The sequence below is a fragment of the Stegostoma tigrinum genome, chromosome 25, assembly GCF_030684315.1.
Source record: "Stegostoma tigrinum isolate sSteTig4 chromosome 25, sSteTig4.hap1, whole genome shotgun sequence".
Lineage (NCBI taxonomy): Eukaryota > Metazoa > Chordata > Chondrichthyes > Orectolobiformes > Stegostomatidae > Stegostoma > Stegostoma tigrinum.
Window position 1 is genome coordinate 37,865,727 of NC_081378.1, and position 18,555 is coordinate 37,884,281.

The 18,555-nt window shown below is 38.1% G+C and overlaps 1 protein-coding gene across 1 annotated transcript in view; it reads right to left on the minus strand.

Annotated features, from left to right (window-relative positions):
* Nucleotides 1-816: 816 nt before the first annotated feature.
* LOC125463161 (mucin-2-like) overlaps nucleotides 817-18,555 on the minus strand; it is a 32,253-nt gene continuing 14,514 nt past the window's right edge. The window contains exons 6-18 of the mRNA XM_059654651.1: nucleotides 15,566-15,942; nucleotides 13,928-14,099; nucleotides 13,568-13,803; nucleotides 12,928-13,111; nucleotides 10,498-10,711; nucleotides 8,066-8,244; nucleotides 6,739-6,808; nucleotides 6,467-6,573; nucleotides 6,311-6,342; nucleotides 4,266-4,376; nucleotides 3,134-3,185; nucleotides 2,130-2,235; nucleotides 817-1,193 (exon numbers count right to left, since the gene is read on the minus strand). Coding sequence (XP_059510634.1) covers nucleotides 998-1,193; nucleotides 2,130-2,235; nucleotides 3,134-3,185; nucleotides 4,266-4,376; nucleotides 6,311-6,342; nucleotides 6,467-6,573; nucleotides 6,739-6,808; nucleotides 8,066-8,244; nucleotides 10,498-10,711; nucleotides 12,928-13,111; nucleotides 13,568-13,803; nucleotides 13,928-14,099; nucleotides 15,566-15,925 — 2,019 coding nt within the window. The 5' untranslated portion in view covers nucleotides 15,926-15,942 and the 3' untranslated portion in view covers nucleotides 817-997. The remainder of the gene's footprint in view (nucleotides 1,194-2,129; nucleotides 2,236-3,133; nucleotides 3,186-4,265; nucleotides 4,377-6,310; nucleotides 6,343-6,466; nucleotides 6,574-6,738; nucleotides 6,809-8,065; nucleotides 8,245-10,497; nucleotides 10,712-12,927; nucleotides 13,112-13,567; nucleotides 13,804-13,927; nucleotides 14,100-15,565; nucleotides 15,943-18,555) is intronic.

An 18,555-nucleotide genomic window follows, 5' to 3' on the forward strand; every position in this document is an offset into this window, starting at 1 on the left:
AATACAGGAAATAAAATGGCATGGTCTTTTGAAATAAAATGGCATGGTCTTTCAACCAGAGAGGACCGATGTAAGCATTCACTCAATGTAGCCCTCCGTCTTCTTGCAATTATTTTCTCTTTCAATTAACTGACTTTCTGTATTTAATTTGAATTTAATATTGTAATTCACTTTCAGTTTAGATTTTGCAGGCATGAATGGGGTGGGATAGTTGGATGAAAGATGGCAAGTAAAAATAGATCAACTGTTTACTGAGTAATAAATAGACTTTGAGGTGTGGTCGTGAGCATTTTAAATCCGCAATTATCTTGATAAGGTTGTAGATTTGCTCGCCGAGTGGTGGGTATCATCGACAGTGCACGTCCAGTGAAGTGCAGGTGTTCTGTCCCAATTGTTATTTATATGCTTCATTTTGCAACCAAACCCACTGGGTCAGCGAGCATGTCTACAATGGCATCCAAAACATGAGCTACAAATCTTCTTGACAACTTTAAATTATCCTGATATCTCACTTTGAGACAGGAAGGATTAATTTAATAGTTTCAGTTTTTCAGCAGCTGTAGGCTGTCACTATAAGGAATACTGACTTCACTAGGGCCCTGGTAGAGAAATCAATGGACAGTATCTTGGAATCTAGAGCAGATGCATGAAACTCACATAGCCAGTGTTTTCCTGAAAACAGAGCGGGAATTTAAATTGTAAACCCTACGAAATATTTCTTTCAAGACCATTTGCAATTAAACTAATGGGAGAATAATGTACAAATTGCAATATTCGTTCATGCAGAAAATATTTTATTGATTTAAATTTGCTGCCAGACAAAAAACTGAAAGGTTTGCAACATACAAAAGTTGACAATTCCACAGTTTAAAGGTAGTAATTAGGAGGAAATCAAACCTCACAACCATATCTCATCATTAAATAAAACCAAGCGAATAGAAATTGCGAGGAAAAACATTTCAGATTTTAATAATTACATTTGTTGCACAAATTATGTTCAGTTAAGAATTCTTGAGTTCACAACATTTTTGTTTTCACCTTTACAGATTTGGCAGCTGCATGATTTAGCAGAAATGTAGGTGTACAATTGAGATTTTCCATTGCGGCATTTCAGCTGTGTTACTTTTCTCTCAGTTTCTTTTTCCTGGCAGCACTTACAGTTGCGTTTCATGCCATTTCTTCTGGGATCAAATCTGAAAAATAACCAGATCACAAGTCAGCCAAGTCTTACTAAATTACCTATTTTATTCACAAAGCTATGATGTAATGATGGTGTCAAAGTAGTAGCCCTGTGTGAAACACATGACAAATGAAAGAAGAAAATAATATAAATTGCAGTAAGGAGCACATTAAAATTTCTCAAAATAAGAGAAATTCAAAGAACTTAATTGCATAAACTGTGCTTATAACTATTTATCAAATTTGATAGCTTGCACTATCATTGGATGACCATTACAAAGCTCACAAACACCATAAAATCATTAATAGGCTTTCTGCAACTCCCTCTACAAGTATCACCCATCCATCCCATAGGTAGGTAATGCACGGGATATAACAGGCACAAAGCATAGAGATTAGCCATGTTCCTGGGCCCTCCATCCCCTACCTCTATCAAGGGGGAAGTGCCATTTGATGGGAGTAAGGAAATTCCCAGTTGTATGAACATGGCAGTAGGTTTCACCAGACAGATTTTTGGGCCTGCAGATCACAAGCCAGACACTCTTCAGAGACCCATGATTAGATTTTATAAATTTGCTGAAAAGAGGAGTTCATTATCTCTGGCATTGTGCCTGTACATGGCTCATAGATAAAAATTATTATCAAAAGAAGAATTACAGAAAGAAGCAGCAACCTGCAGTATGCAATAGTGACCTGAATCCTTCTTTTGGTTGACTGTTGTAATAGACAACATAATCTAACAGTCATTCCATCCCTGGATTCATCTGTCTCATGCTCTCCCCATTTTTAAATTTCTATTTATATGCTATTCATCTCTTGAAAAGCTACAAGTCCAAAATATCACTGTCCCTTCACTACAAGAGTTCTCATTCACCTGCTGTACATTTCAGGCTTTTTCCTTTACTTGATTTATTATTCTGTTTAAAAAATAAAAGTATTAAATTACTTACATAGCAGATGAGTCACAATTTCCTTCACATGCTTTCACTAGAATGGTCCCTGCGCAACCGCCTTTTCTGATGTCAATCTTTTTGAGTTGCACCTTACATCGTTTCACTGTGAGGTTGGGAGGAATCAAGTTATTTTCTCAACTATTCTAAATTGCATCACATATGACAAGTACAGATAGTTCAGATGGACATTAAAAAATGAAGCAGGCATAGGCTTTCTTCTTTTGAATAAAATCTTGAAGTTATTGGCGAGAGATATCAGAAGACAAAAGTTTCATTAGGATTTCTTCATACAAAATAAGCTAAACCCAACATCTATAAAAGCTCACAATTGAAAAATAGTGGACCTGTTAATTGTTTATAGAAAATGCTGTGCAATCTTTGCACTATTATTTTTGAAGTGATCTCAATTTCCTACTGGGTCTGTGCAGCAGTCAAAATATCACTGGATAAAGAGTTCTGCATGGTGATTTGGCCTTTCTTTAGTGCATGAGGTCAGCTCATTAGTTTAATGCAATGTGGGTCTATGTAGAATGATATGCAAAATCACAGACAAGTGCTGAGAGGTCAAAATATTTTATACAAATGAACTGCACTGAATTGTCAAAGGGCTTTTATTTTGCTTCAATACATTGCCGATGAAGTATTGGAGCAGTTACTTCAACATAGCTTCAGCATCTGGCCTAACAGTCTGTAGGAAGTTGAAGCATAGATTTTGTAAGTTTAAAGTCAGGCAGAAACCTGTCAATCACATTCCCTGTCCCCTTAATTATTGATGTAGAAAAAAAAGTGTGCAGATTGAAAACATCCTTCATGATGTCAGCATACCCTGAAACAGTTCATAGCCAAATTATTTTTTTTAAATCAGTCAGTTTTGTAAGACATGAGTCTATAACGTACGAGGAAGATGAAATTCACGGTCACAATAGCTTTAAGTTGTAAAGTCATCACAGAGAAGAATAAGCTTTTCAAATAGATAGCAATACACAAAATGAAACACTTACATCTGTCATGACAGGAATAGCAGCAAAGATATTTGTCCCATATTTTGTCAGCCTAAACACAGAAAAAAAATTCAATTGTCATTGTTTTAAGATCATTTGTTCTAGAGATTTTACCAGTATTGAGAGTGAGTCATGCACAAATTATGCAGACCATGAAAATAACTGTAGTAACATTTTCCAATGTGCCCCTGAATTGAAGAATTATGTTTTGTTAAGCATATTTACGTTCACAGTAAATACAGAAATATTTGTTTCAGGTATGTTAATGAATGCCAGGACATTGATCAGATATGGAAACAGGGTGAGTAACAGCAGTTAGAATTATTTGCCCAAGTGCTGTTATGGACTACAAATTCAATGCAGTAATTTCTGTGATAGAGATAGTAGGAACTGCACATGCTGGAAAATCTGAAATAACAAGGTGTAGAGCTGGATGAATACAGCAGGCCTAGCAGCATCAGAGGAGCAGGAAAGCTGATGTTTTAGGTCGGGACCCTTCTTCAGAAATGGGTTTAGGCCCAAGACGTCAGCTTTCCTGCTCCTCTGATGCTGCTTGGCCTGCTGTGTTCATTCAGCTCTACATTTTATTATTGCAGTAATTTCTGTTATGTTTTAGTATTTATCTGCTAAATTTGAACACATCAGATATACTTATTATTCTTGACAATCAATGTAAATTTATGAGAGCATGTTATAATTCTCGTCCAATATTATCCTTCTTTCAAACAGCTCATCATAGATCTTTTGTCTGTGTCTCTGGATGTGTATTTTCATCTGCTGTACAAAAGGGTAGATAGTTTTGTACCAGAGGCAGCAGCAAAGGCTCCCTGCTCACTCTGACAAATGAGCATTGTGGCATAAACCTCTATCATTTGAATTCAATCTAAGTACGTGAGCATCAGACTTGTGATGGATGACTACAATGTTTTTGGTATTGGAGACCATATTTTCAGAATTGAAATGAATGAAATCAACTGGCTTGAATTGCACTGATTGGCAGAGCTCTCATTTGCTGAGATTGAGCTGCATGTAGCAAGGGCCTTATGCAGTTCAAACTGTCATATTCAAATTAATATTTCAGCATTAGAACACATCATGTCAAACAAAAAGCCAAGTACGGGTCTGTACTAACCTCATCGCAGTCTGGACGAAATGAACATATTACTTGTGTCTTTGATACTACACCTCCTGAACAACTGTAGTGGACGCATGTATCATTGGGATGGGACCAACTTTCACCTTCCTGGAATGAGAACGTATAGAAATGTTGATATTGATGTAATGTTAAAACAAAGAAATTAGGAATCTGTCCCAAGCGTTCAGCTGGTTATGGCAGTGAGTAGTTAAATCACATTGTCCAGGAAAATCATGAGAATCCATCAAGATAAACAATCACAAGTGGCAGAACATTTGGCTTGTTACAATTTCCCTCAATGGCACAAGATTGGACTGGTATAATCAGCTAAGATTCCTACTTCTGATTTTGATTGAGCAACTTCTGCCAGGTTGGATCATGTGGATGCCAAGTGCAATCTAATATCTCAGGTAGAATCCCTCAGACTATCTGTCAAACACTCTACAACAACTTAGTATCAGTGCCTACACTACCAAGATGAACAGAGATGAGATGCACTGGTGGATAGCACCTGACATTACACAATGGCACAACATATAACACTGGAATCCAAAAACTTGACAGAAGGGAAGAAAAGAAATCTTGTATTTATTTTAACTCATTTTTTTCTGAAAACCAAATATTCATATGGATATTTGATTCAACACATAATGACACCAATCTCTGAAAACAATTCCCCATTTGTTCTTAAAAAAAATCAGTCACTGATGTCAGAGACATATAGTCATGGGGACTAGCAGGCAGGGTTAAGCACATGCAGTCTATGGCTCATCCATTCTAAAGCTCATCTTTAGCTGTTTCGAGGATATTGTGAAAGAGGTAATTCTTTATGTGTGATCCAAGCAATGAATGGCACCGGAATATGTCAACTATACTATATCACTGGAGGCAAGTAGGAAATATCCACCTATGGATTTCTAATGTGAATAATACTAGTTGTCATTGTTCTGTTTGTTTTCGTTACAATCAGTTAACATAGCACAAAACAGGAATTTAACTGGGGAGTTTTTCAATCTGTGAGTCATCTAAATTGAAGGATTTGCACAGTGACAGCTACAGTTTAAAACATTGATACGGACGCATTTTTCAAAGCATCAACAGCAAGTCCATCCTTCAGTCATGTTTGGTAAACCTTTAACGAACACACTGTGGCCAGTTCCTTTGTGAGAAACTTTACTGCATGACAAGGCAATTTTAAAACCAATTGTCAAAGATGAGAAAAATGTGCTTTTATTGCAATATGAAATGATATAAGAAAATAGTGATGGAAAGAATGGATTGAAGGAGACCTATGCATGATGAGCTAAATTGACAGAAAAACACAGATGCCTTATAAAAATGCAAATATGCATGAGGGTATTCTGGAATCAGGTTGGGAGTTAATTGCCAAATTGAATTCTCAATTTGCATCCACCACAACTGAAGCAACATTGCATCCATACAAAAGTGACAATAAAGAAAGAAGGACAAAAATATGAAGGCTTTGATAGAATTGGCATGGGCAAAATTGTTTCCACTGGCAGGAATGTCAGTAACTGATGTATATAGGAATAAAATAATTGGCAACAGAACAAGAGAGGTAATAAGAAAATATTTCTTGCAATTAATTAATTAGACCTGGAATGCATGATTTCAAAAATGACTGAAATCAAATTCAATTTGCGAAAGGGGCTTGGGTATATTTTTGAAGAAGGAAAATTTTGTAAGGCCATGGGAAAAATGCAGGGAAGTGGAGCTAGTTCTAAGGAGGCAACATGGTCTGTGTAGGCTGATGGCCTCCTTCAGTACTGCAAGTTTCAAACTAACATTGGTACAGCACAATTTTACAATATTATGACATTATACCATAGACTAGCTGATGAGATTTTACTACTAAATGACGGTCCCAGATGAATAAAATCTAGAAAAATTAATGAAGGGAATCACATTTAATGAATTCTTATCTCAAATGCTCAGTGAAATTCTGCCCTGATGTAAGAAGGACATTATTTTATTGCTGGGTTAATGTAACTGGTAAAAACGACAAAAAAGGAGACACTCACATATCTTAGGTTTCCTGCATAGTCTTTGCATCCTGTGCAAATGAGATGTTTCACATTGTTAAATGAGTGCCATCTTTGTCAGTGATAACACTTGTGCTCAGTGTTTATGTTTTAGTTATAATTTAAAAGCTATTGTATGTTTTCATAGTTACTCACTCGCACATGAAGGAACACATTGGGTTCCATCCTCAGAGAGCATCAATCCATTTTTACAAAAGCAGCCTTCCGTACGTTCATCAAATCTCTCCCCAGATATCTTCTCACTGAAAAGAAAGATCGTACTTGTATGTTTATTCAATGATGAAGTAACTAAAGGCATGGCAATTTTTTTTAACATTTATCAAAACTGTGACTTCAAAATATGGCCATCTGCTGTTAAGAGCAATGATACAGATTTGAATAATTCAGAATGCATGATAAATACCTACCCATCCTTACAATAATCGTGATTGTATCTGGCGCAGGCTTTGTAGGTAAAACCTTCTGTGCAGTTGTACGCTTCAAATAAAATGCAAGAACAAGTTAGATAGGGACATTCAAAATACAGATGTTAATTATGCTGTTCAAAAACAATATGGCTATTTGAAAAGCAATTGTGTTTGCAATAAGATTACTGCTTTGATCTTTCTGCTAGTTCATATCAAATTGATCCTTCTTTTTCCTCATTGACTTGTGCTTCCAAGGTAGAAACTCTCCGTTTACAACTATACTCATCAATACACCTCAGCTGTTGATTTGTGCTATGGCACAGATCAATAACCTCCTGACAATGAGCATCACCAGATGCACTTTCACAGCAGGATCTCTCAGTTTAAAGCAATCCAATCTCTGATGGGATTATCGATCAGTTGCCAAAGCTCAGAAGGCTCAGCTTGTAGTCACATAATGAGCATTATTCTCCTTTTCTTCCTGTGTGCTACTCTTAACCCAAATGATGCACAAATTGTGTTAGTAGAGTGTTCACACTGGGTCTTCAAGGCCTTATAAATTCCACAAGACTCGCTTTCCTTTTCATGAGTGGCATGTAGGTGCAAAATAATTTCAAGCACTCCTTCTCCATTAGAGATAATAGTGCTTTGACTGATCCGTTTTTATTTCTTATTCAATTCTGGATAAATCTCATCATCCTGCCATTGAGACTAAAGAATTGCCAGTTCCCTCCCAAATCCCCCTTCATGTTGATATAAGTAGATACTAAACTTTCGAAGTCATTATTTCATAATCAATCATCAATTCTTGCGGGAAACTATAGACAAGGTTCTTAGAACTTGGCTCATGTGTAAAACACACTAGGTAAGCAAACAAGCTTGAACACACTCTAACAGGCCAAAATTCTACTTAGAAACTGCTCTGGAACTTTTCCAGCCAGAACCCCATGGGACATGTTTCCCTGTGATGGATCATTGCACATCAATTAACTTTGTTACACCTGTCGATGTCTCAATCCAAAGGCTGTTAAAAGGGCAGGTCAGATATATTTCAGTTCACTGACTTTCCTATTTAAAATTATTTCTCTCTAAATCCAATTACTGATCCTGTGTGATTGATGATAAATAATTTAGGATTGGGCTCGGTTTCTGGCTCCTGAAACCATTCTGATCATTTCCATGTTAACAAACCATAATAAGACAGATCAATGTGCACATAACTTCAACAATTTTACAGTTCCATATAATTCATCTAAATAATGTAGATACAAGTCTAATATATAGATATTTAAAGTCTACGATCATGATATAGGCTCATTGCACTCACGGCATAATCCATTTGTCGAGTCTCTCCAGTCAACACATATCCCAGCTGCATTACAAATCATGGCAGCAGCTTCCAAGCTAGTACAGTCCGTCTCTGTAGAATTCACAGCACAGTGATCGTACTGACATGCCTTGACATAGTTAGTCAGGTCTTGCCTGTTTTTGCATTTTTTGAATAAACTGTAGAGCGGAAGTATAAAATCATTCAAATATTAGCAGCATAACAGTCAAAATGATCTCCCTCCTAAGAAAGCTTCAAAGCTTTATTCTAACCATTGGTTAGGTCTGTAATGCACTGTCATATAATTCTTTGCCGCGTCAAAAAGGATTCATGTCTGTGTTCAAATAAGCAGTAGGAGAATGCTAAGTAATATGTTTGCTATTGCATAATTTTGCAATTACTGTGTGACTTATTAATGCAAAGCTGATTTACATTTTGTAATGTAAAATAATTAATATAACTATTTTTGTGTTTGTAAGGCAAGTATTAGGCACTGATACTTTTAAGAGAATTATCAAGGTTCATTCTAAAATTAAGTGTTGATGGTTTAATTTTCCAATTATGTTTGAAATTCGCTAGTTGCAAGTCCTTCATACAAACAGTTGAACAAATCACACAGATTGTGTCCATTCAAAATAACATGGCTTTTCTAAACAACTTAGATATATAAATCAAAATTCTGATGTTGATAAACTGAGAATCATTAAGTTTATTCTTTCAAAGCCCCCTGACAGGTGAACTTGTCTGAATTAATGAAATTTTATCAAACTACAGAAGGACAGTACCTTTCATTTGCGTCGTTAATAATATAATATAAAATAATATTTCCCAAAATGATTCACTAATAAAATTTAAGTTGGTGCACGTCAATGATGCTCCTGAAATATTTTTCTATCTTTTACTGAGTCATAAGCAATAGTGAATATTTCTTTTAAATGAATGAAAACAGCAAACAGGGCAAATAGGTCACAAAGGGAGGGGTATGGCTGACATTCTGGAAGCCATGGTTGCAAAGTATCATTCAGAAGTAGGCAAGGAAGTTCAACGGCCATTAAAAATTGGAGCTGGTTAGAAAGCACACAGTTAGCCATCAGAATGAAATTCTATTGCATTTTCCAATTACCAAACAATCTAAAACATTTGGGGAAAAGGGACTGGAACTTTTGCACAAAAATAAGTTGTCCTGCTGAGCAGATTGACTAATGGCACCGATGAGATGAGAGCACAGGCTCCCTCCATGCTTAAGCATGCCTGAGGACATAATAGGTTTTTTGTTTTCCAAGGTGAGGTGGAAGGGGATGTAGCCTCTACAACAGTAAAAAGTAGCAAATGGATAGTCATTGGTAGAAGAGGCCTCTTTAAATGGCCATGGTATGGCTAAATTTAGACCATAAGATTTAGGAGCAGAATTAAGCCATTCAATCTGTTGAGTCTGATCTACCATTCAATCGTGGCTGACCTGTTTCTCAGCCCCATTCTCCAGCCTTCTACCTGTAACCTTTGATCTGTTATCTAGCTCTGTCTTCAAAACATTCACTATCTTGGCCTCCACAGCCCTCTGTGACAATGAGCTCCACAGACTTACTACCTTCTGGCTGAAGAAATTTCTTCACATCTCAGTTGTAAAGTGTCATCCCTTTGTTTGAGGCTGTGCCCTCGGATCCTAGTCTCTCCTACTAGTGGACACATCCTCCCCACCTCCACTCTATGCAGGCCTCTCAGTACTTTGTAAGTTTCAGTGAGGCCCCCACCTCCCCCACCGCCCCCCCCCCCCCCATATCCTTCTAAACTCCATTGAGCACAGACCCAGAGTTTTCAAATGTTCCTCATATACCAAACCCTTCATTCTCAGGATAATTCTTGTAAACCATCTCTGGACCCCCTCTAAGGCCAGTACATCCTTCTTTAAATAAACGGCCCAGAACTGCTCACAATATTCCAGAAGCGGCCTAACAAGAGCCTTATACAGTCTCAGCGTTATATCCCTGTTCTTATATTCTAGTACTTCTGAAATGAATGCAAAATTGCATTTGCCTTCGTAACCGCTAACAAAACCCGCAGGACTTAAAGATCTCCATCTTACTGGGAAACTGCTGGCTGCATGGAAGACCCTGGCAGTTGTTTAATGTGGTGGCTCTCTCACCACATGTTGCCAGTAAAGTACCAATAATGACCACGCACGTCTGGTTGCCAGGTTTCTACAAACTAGGGCTTCCTGCCTCTGGTCATATCAGTCAAGCTCACTCCCTGAGGTCATCTCCCTGATTTTACGATGCCTCCTGCTACCCAGCCTGTCTTCAAAGGAATGGTAAATTTCACCCTATGACTTTCTCCTAGGCATTATAAAACATTCATTAGAAAAATGTTGTGTGAAATGAATGTCTGGATAGATTTGGTCACTTAAAAAAATAGACACAAAGAAATGTACGTACTTTCCTGATATGACATCACACACAGTTTTCCCAAATTCACATGGTGGGAGAGTAGGAGGCACTTCACAAGGCACGTTTGTAGGAGCTGCTTGGCAATGTGGCTTCTTAGGATCATCGACTTTCCAATCAAACGCAGTTTTGTGACAACAGTCAGGTGGTTCTATCTTTCCATTCCTTCTCACACATTCATCCTTTCTATTTCTAGAACAAGAACCTGTGAAATGGAAAATATTTCACATCAATGAATACAAGGGGAGCTAGTTGAATGTAGTGTATTTGGACTTTCAGAAAGCGTTTGACAAAGTCCTGCATAAGAGATTAATGTGCAAGATTAAGGTGTATGGGATTGGGGAAGGTGTATCGAGATGGATAGAAAACTGGTTGACAGAGAGGAAATGAAGAATAGGAATTAATGCTGTTTCTGAAGAAGGGCCCCAACCTGAAACATAATTTTCCTGCTCTTCTGATTCTAACTAGCCTGCTGTGTTTGTCCAGCTCCACGCTTTATTATCTCTAACTCCAGGACCTGCAGTACTTGCTATCCTGGAGGAATTAATAGATCCTTTTCAAATTGGCAGGCAGTAATTAGTGCAGTGCCACAAGGGTCGGGTGCTGGGACCCCAGCTATTCACAATATATATTAATGATTTGGATGAGGGAACATCTCCAAGTCTGCAAATGATACCGAGTTGGGTAGAAGGGTGAACTGTGATGAGGACACAGAGATCCTTCAAGCATGATCTTGATAGTTTGGGTGAGTGGGCAAACCAATGGCAGATGTAGTATAATTTTGATAAATGTGAGGCTATTCACTTCAGAAGCAAAATCAAGAAGGCAGATCACTACCTGAATGACTGTATATTGGGAGCAGGTAATTTGTAGCAGGACTTGGGTGTTTTTGCAGCAGTCGCTGAAGATAAGCATGCAGGTACAGCAAGCCGTAAAGTGGGCAAATGGTATGTTGGTCTTCATTGTGAGAGGTTTTGAGGGCACGAGCAGAGATGTGTTTTTGCAATTGTACCTGGCCTAGGTGAGACCACACCAGGAATATTGTGTGCAGTTTTGGTATCCGTTTCTGAGGAAGGATGTTCTTGCTCTTGAGGGAGTGCAGCGAAGGTTTACCAGGCTGATTCCAGATATGGTAGATCTGACATATAAGGAGAGATTGACTAGCTTGGGATTGTTTTCACTCGAGCTAAGATAAATGAGAGGAATCTCATAGAGACCTGTAAAATTCTAACAGGACCAGACAGGGTAGATGTAATGAGGATGTTCCCGATGTGGACACACCCACCAATCAGGGCTCACAGTATGAGGTTTCGGGGTAGATGATTTAGGATGGAGAAGAGGAAACATTTCTTCACTTAAAGAGTGGTGAGCCTGTGGAATTCACTACCATGGGAAGTAGCTGATGCCAAAACATTGAACATATTCTAGAGGCAGCTCGATATAACACTTGGGGTGAATGGAATCAAAGGTTATGGGGAGAAAGCAGGATTAGGCTACTGAGTTGGATGATCAGCCATGATCGTGAAGAATGGCAGAACAGGCTTGGCCTCCTATTGATCCTTTCTTCTCTGTTTTTATTCAATGACTCTATTAGTGCAAAATTCACATTTTCATTGTTTTCAATTCACTGTCCAAACCGTGTTGTTTAGCTATTGTCTCAATCTTCTGCTTGCCAATAGCCTGAGACTGAGCCAGGCCCCAGTTTTCAGCCTGGGTGTTTTGCATGACTGTGTTGTGAGCTGCTGACCATGTATTCACATCATTTCAAAGGCCCATTATTATCGTATTGATAAGATTAGCTGATTTCATCCTGCTGAATGCTTGTTTATATCTTTGGAATCCCTATGCCTGATTACTCACTACTGTCTGAGTTGGTCACCCATGCTCAAATCTCCACTAACTTGAGGTTACTTAAACAGCTGGTGCCAATGTCTTGCACCAACTCATTGTCACTGGTCATCCCTGCACTCACTGACTGAGATTAATTCCCAATTAAGCAGCTTCCTCTGGTTAAAATTTTGCATTTTGTTTTAAAGGCACTTCAAAGCCCATTCATAATTAATGTAACTCCTCTGGATACAGAGCCCTTCTAAACATTTGTATTTACTCATATTCAACCTCTTGAGATTCCCTGCACTATTACTGGCCGTGACTTCAGCAGCCAAAGCTATGACAACTGAAATCTCCCCATATACCTCTCTCCCCTCTTGTCCCTCCTTTAAAACACCCCTGAAAAATTATTTTTTAAAATATTTAGTCATCTGATGTAATATCTCTTTTTTGCGGCTTAGTGTCATACGTTGTTTTATAATGTCGATGTGAAAAGCTTTGGAATCTTTTAAACTTCAATGACACAATATAAAGATAACTTGATACTATTACTGTAGCATACACCACTATAACAGTAACACAGAAACATACCACATTGTCCTTGGGTATTGTCTAAGAAGTACTGTTGCGGCACTCTGATCCTGAAGTTGTGTTTTTGACCAATGATTGTGGTTCGAATACCAGGTATATAAATGGTAACTGTCTTGCGATTTTTTGTAATATTAAATCCTTTTGCATGATATGGAAAACTCACTTCTACTTCATTGACAGTTACCTGGAGGAGAATTGACAAGAGATCTATTAACAAATCATTTGACAACTCTATTCTTCAGGAATGTATTGCCAAATAATGCAAGAGTGACAATAAGGTCAGAGATAAATACTTATAAAGAAATTAGTAGGTCCAATTTGAACTGGGGGCAAGCTTTTATTCAGTTTGGTGCCAATTCTATGCTCAGCTGATGCAGCAAAAATAAAACCACTCAGTTGGAAATGTATGATGTTTCAAGTAAAGCAGTCCAAATATTATCTGCAACCATAGCCTTACAGCTACTACTTGAAAGGAAACTTCACCTAGGCTGGATATGAACAAAATTCTAAGAATTCACAGCATTCTCCTCACATATCAAATGTTTATTTCATGATAGAATAATGAACCAAGATACTGATATTGATAATGACTGATGACTTTCATATTACACAACATGTGTGAACGCACAGAAATACTTACCATAGGCCTTCTTTCTCTTTCAGTTGAAAAATTGATGATATGTCGGTTGTAGTTAATAATGAGTGATTTGAGGCAAGACAGGAATGTTCGATTACAGTAATAATTATCAAGTATCACAGAGAAATTGTATCTTGGAACTTTTTCTTGTACAAGGACATATGTGCAATCTTCAAAGAAGTCATAGAACAGCCCATCAAAGGTACGATAATGTGGATTCCCCCATACTTGACATTCACCTAAAATTAAAAAGAAAATGCTATTTACATTGCGATAAAAAATGGTAAGTGATATGAATATTATTTATGAACAGAAATTTAAAAAGACAATGAATTTCAAACAAATAACCAAAAAGCTACCTACAGTCACAGTCCCATGTTGAACAGCAGCCACCTTTAGTTGGGAAATTTTTGGGCTCTAAACCACTGTAACATGTAGGTTTCACAGGGACTGAACAGGGCACCTTTGTAATTTCATATGTTTGTGCTATAACACAAGTAATGGTGTCACAGTTCTCTTGCCACGTTTCATTGCACTAGGAAAGAGTAACAATTAGAATAATACATCAGCAAACATTTCAATTTGTTGAACTGTTCTGATATTGACTTCACAGTGAGTATGAAAAGAAACAGATTTCTCTCTTTCTGCTCTGGGTGTTCAATGATAACATTTTCACAGAAACCAGAGCATCATATCAACTAAGGTGTGCTGGTTCATAATTTTTGCTTCTTATAGTCGGTCTTGGAATACCAGCACTGTTTGCCATATTTGGGTGACACTAAAAACAGTGAGGTAAAGTGTAAAATGTAAAGCAAACATATCAGGAGGTTTGTACCTCTATACTGCCTTCATCAATTTAGGGAGGTGATGTGCATTAGAAGCTCAAGTAACAGAACATCTTAATTTGTTCCATCTGTTCATCAGCTTGGCCCTGTTAACACCTCGGTAATGGAAGGGTTGATTGTGAAGGATGGCACAGAAGCAAGCTGAAAGATTTGAGCTGGCATTGGGAGACAGGCAGCTTCAGCTTCACAAAACATGCATCACAGCAAAAACAAATATTTAAGGGGTTACGAAATGGTCATGTACATAGTTTAGAGAAAGGAGGTATCAAAATGATATTACTTCCATTACTGCAAATAACCTTTTTCAAATATAGCAAGTGTTAACCATAACTTTAGTATTTAACGTATATTTAATCTAAGAAATAGCACCAAGGTTCTTCACCTTGTAGTTGTAGTAATGAGATGGATTTAATACTAACTTAGTTAAAGATTTGGGCTTTAGTGACTCTCTAATATAAGTGACAAGGATGCAATTCCAGAACATAGAATGCAGACAGCTGAAAGTGTAGTTCCTCACAATCGGGTGAAGTGAATGTGGCTAAGAGCCTAGAGCTGGATGAATATGAAGAATGCAAATTGACAGAGGGCTGGAGGAATTTGCAAAGAGGGAAAGGAGTGTGTGTGTGGGAGGAGCTTTATGACAAGGATGAGAATTTTATCACTGAGGCTCAGGCCAAGCAGGATCCAATGTAATGTCAGCATTATGGGAGTGTTGGGGAACAGGACTGGTAGTCAGGTGGATATGGGAAAGAGAGATTTGGATGAGCTCAGGTTTCGGGAAGTTGGAAAGTGGGATGTCTATCAGGATAGTGCTGAGATAGACAAGCCTGGATGTAATAAAAACATGAGTGAGAGTTTCCACAGTCAAATGGGAGCAGAGACATAGCAAACGATATTATAAAAGAAGTAATTAATGATCTGGATTATGAAGAAGAGATTATTTTAGAAGCTAAGTGGAGATCAAAATGGACGTGGAGGATGTGAACTGCCTGGTTCAGTCTGAGGTGGTGGTGAGGGACAGACATGGAATTGCATGCAATGGCAAGTTTCCTGAGTGCTGTGAAAAATAATGGGTCCCATTTACTCTAACTATAATGTTTTAAGTATTATTTAACACAGCGTTAAACCAATTAGAAATAAATTGAAACTTGATTACCTTCCTTGGTGGGTCTGAATTACAGAAACATTCTCCAGGTGTAGTAGCCCTGGAGACGGATGTTGTTGTGGTTGGAAGTGTTGTTGTTTCAAATGGTTCACAGCAAACTCTAATTCTATAGTCCAGACATGTAAGGGCACCACTAGCTGGTTTGTGGCATATCAATCCGCTGTTTACATCACATGTTACTGTATCATTGGTTTTACTAATTGGATACCCAGGAAACTTGAGAGCTTCACATTGAATATTTGTTATCCGGTTTATAGCAGATTTACACACATTTCGAATTGGGCCCAATTTTTCACGATCGTTCTTTTGATTAACAGATGGATGCATGTCATTGATCCACTCAGACCACATTCCATTGCAAGGAACCTCTGCAAAATAAAGGAAGAATAATCAATTCATATTCATACAGAATACTACTAATTGCTACAGAATGTTCAATCATCTTCAAGGTTATGAAATAACTCAAGCAATTTTAAAAACTAAAATATTTTGGGATCCTTCCCTTAATGAGTACGTGCACATTACGTTCTTGCAGAATGTAATGGTCTGAAATCAATATGTCAACTCAATAGCTCTTTTTCTGTGCGTTAACAATTTGTCTGTCTTCTCTCCTGGGCTTATTTTCTTTCTGGAGATTAGGCCACGGACATCTATTGAATTGTTCCATTTATATGGACAAAATACTGCAGTGTTTTGCCATTGTCTTGGAGTGGGATTCAATCACATCATCTTCTGAAAGCCTTGAATCAAGGCTGAGAGCAGGTTTTCAGCAGCCAATGGATAAAGTTAAATTGTACTCACATATTTTTGTTTAATTCATTCATGGGATGTGGGTACCTAACTGCCTATGAGAACATGGTATTCAGCTGCTTGTTTGAACTACTGCAGAACTTGAATTATAGGCCCATCCACAGTGCTTTAACAAAATGGTTTTCAAAATTTTGACTCTGCATCAGTGAAGGAGTTCAATTTGGTTCCAAGGCAAGAATATGTGTAGCTAGGAGAGGACCTTAGAGTTGCTAGTATTCCCAGGAATCTGCTGCCCTTGTCCTTCTCAGTCATGGAGGTCACAGGTTTGGAATTCACTTTTGAGCAAGCCTGAGTAAGTTACTGCAGTGCGTCACACAGCCACAGCATTGTTGCTACTTTGCATCTGTAGTAAATGTCGTGAATATTGAATACAGTTAATGAGCTGTCAGTCAAGCAACTGCTTTGTCCTGGATGGTGTGAAGATCCTTGATTGATGTGGACCTGCATGCATTCAGGCAAGCGGAGAGCGTTTCATTTTGTACCTGACTTCTGCCTTGTAGATGGTGGATAGGATATGGGAGTCATGAGGTGAGATGGTCACTGGAGAACTCTTAGCCTCTGACCCACTTTCATTGTCACACTATTTATATGTGATTATTTAACAGTATTTAACAGTCAGTTTCTAGTCAATGGTAACCCCAGGATATTGATAGAAAGGATAAAGGGAAGGCAATGTGATTGCATGCCAAGAGAAAATGATTAGAATGATGTCTGTTGAAGATAGTCATTGTCTAGTGTGAATGTGACTTGCTACTTATCAGTCTGAGCATGGATGTTTCAGAATTAGCGAACAGCATGAAATTCTGGCTCAGCGGTTAGCACTGCTGCCTCACAGCACCAGGGACCTGGGTTTGATTCCAGTCTCGGGTGACTGTCTGTGTGGAGTTTGCACATTTTGCCAATGCCTGTGTGAGTTTCCTCCAGTGGTTTGGTTTCCTCCCATAGTCCGAGATTTTCCAGTTACATGGACTAGCTGTGCTAAGTTGCCAGTGTCCAGGGAAGTGCAGGCTAGGCGGATGAGCCATGGGAAATGCAGGGTTACAGGGATACAGTTGGGGAGTGGGTGTGGTGTGGGTCAGGGTGAGATGCTGTCCTGGGGGTCGCTGTAAATTTGATGGGCTGAATGGCCTGCTTCCACACCATAGAGATTCTGTGATTCCAGCTAGCTTGTGGAAAGATACCATCAGACTGGAAAATAGCAAACAATCCTCTGTTTGAGAAGGGAAGCAGGGAGGCAGAAAACAGGAGATTACCAGTTGGATAGTTTGACAACTGCCTGGGGGAAGGCACTAGATTCGATCAGTATCTTAAGCGCAGTTAATAAACTCAAGCTAATTGGGAAGAATCAGCAAAATTTTATGATAGGAAATCACAGTTAGCCAGTTTATTCGAGTTCTTTAAAGGAGTAACACATGCTTTGAATAAAGAGGAGTCTGTAGACATTCTGTATTTCCTGATGGTATTTTAAGGGGCATTACATAATATGTTATTACCAGATAGGAACTTATGGTGTAGAGAGTGGCATTTTAGTACCAACAAAGATTAGTTGTCTGACAGCTGACAGAGGCCATGTATAAATGCAATTTTTTTCTGACTGGCAGGATGCACTGAGTAGAGTCCCAAAGGAGTCTCTGCTGGGGCCTCAGGTTTTTACAGTTTATAACTTAGATGAGGGGAGCAATTGTATGAAGTCAAACTTTCAGATGATGCAAAGAAAGATTGGAAAGTATATTGAGAAGGTGACATAAGGAGATTCCGATATATATAACTAGATTCAGTGAGTAGTAAAAATTCTGGCAGATGGAGTATAATGTGGGAAAATGTAAAGTTGTTCACTTTGGCAGAAAAATTTTAAAACAGCATAAACTATGTACTACCTATATTGAGAATGACTGAAACATCCTGTGATGCAGAGGGATTCAGGAGCTCTGGAGCATGAGTTACAAAAAAAAAATTGGAGGTACAACTAGAAGTTAAGAAGTTTAATGGATTGTTGTCTTTCATTATCAGATGAAATTGAATATATTTCAATGTATGTGCAGTGTTCACTTCCTTATTTAACTATAGATGGTGTTTCAGAGGATTTTTATTAAATCATGCCTGGAATGAGAAAGTTGTTTCATTGGGGTAGTTTAGATAAAGTGGGTTTCACTAGAGCTCAGAAGAGCAAG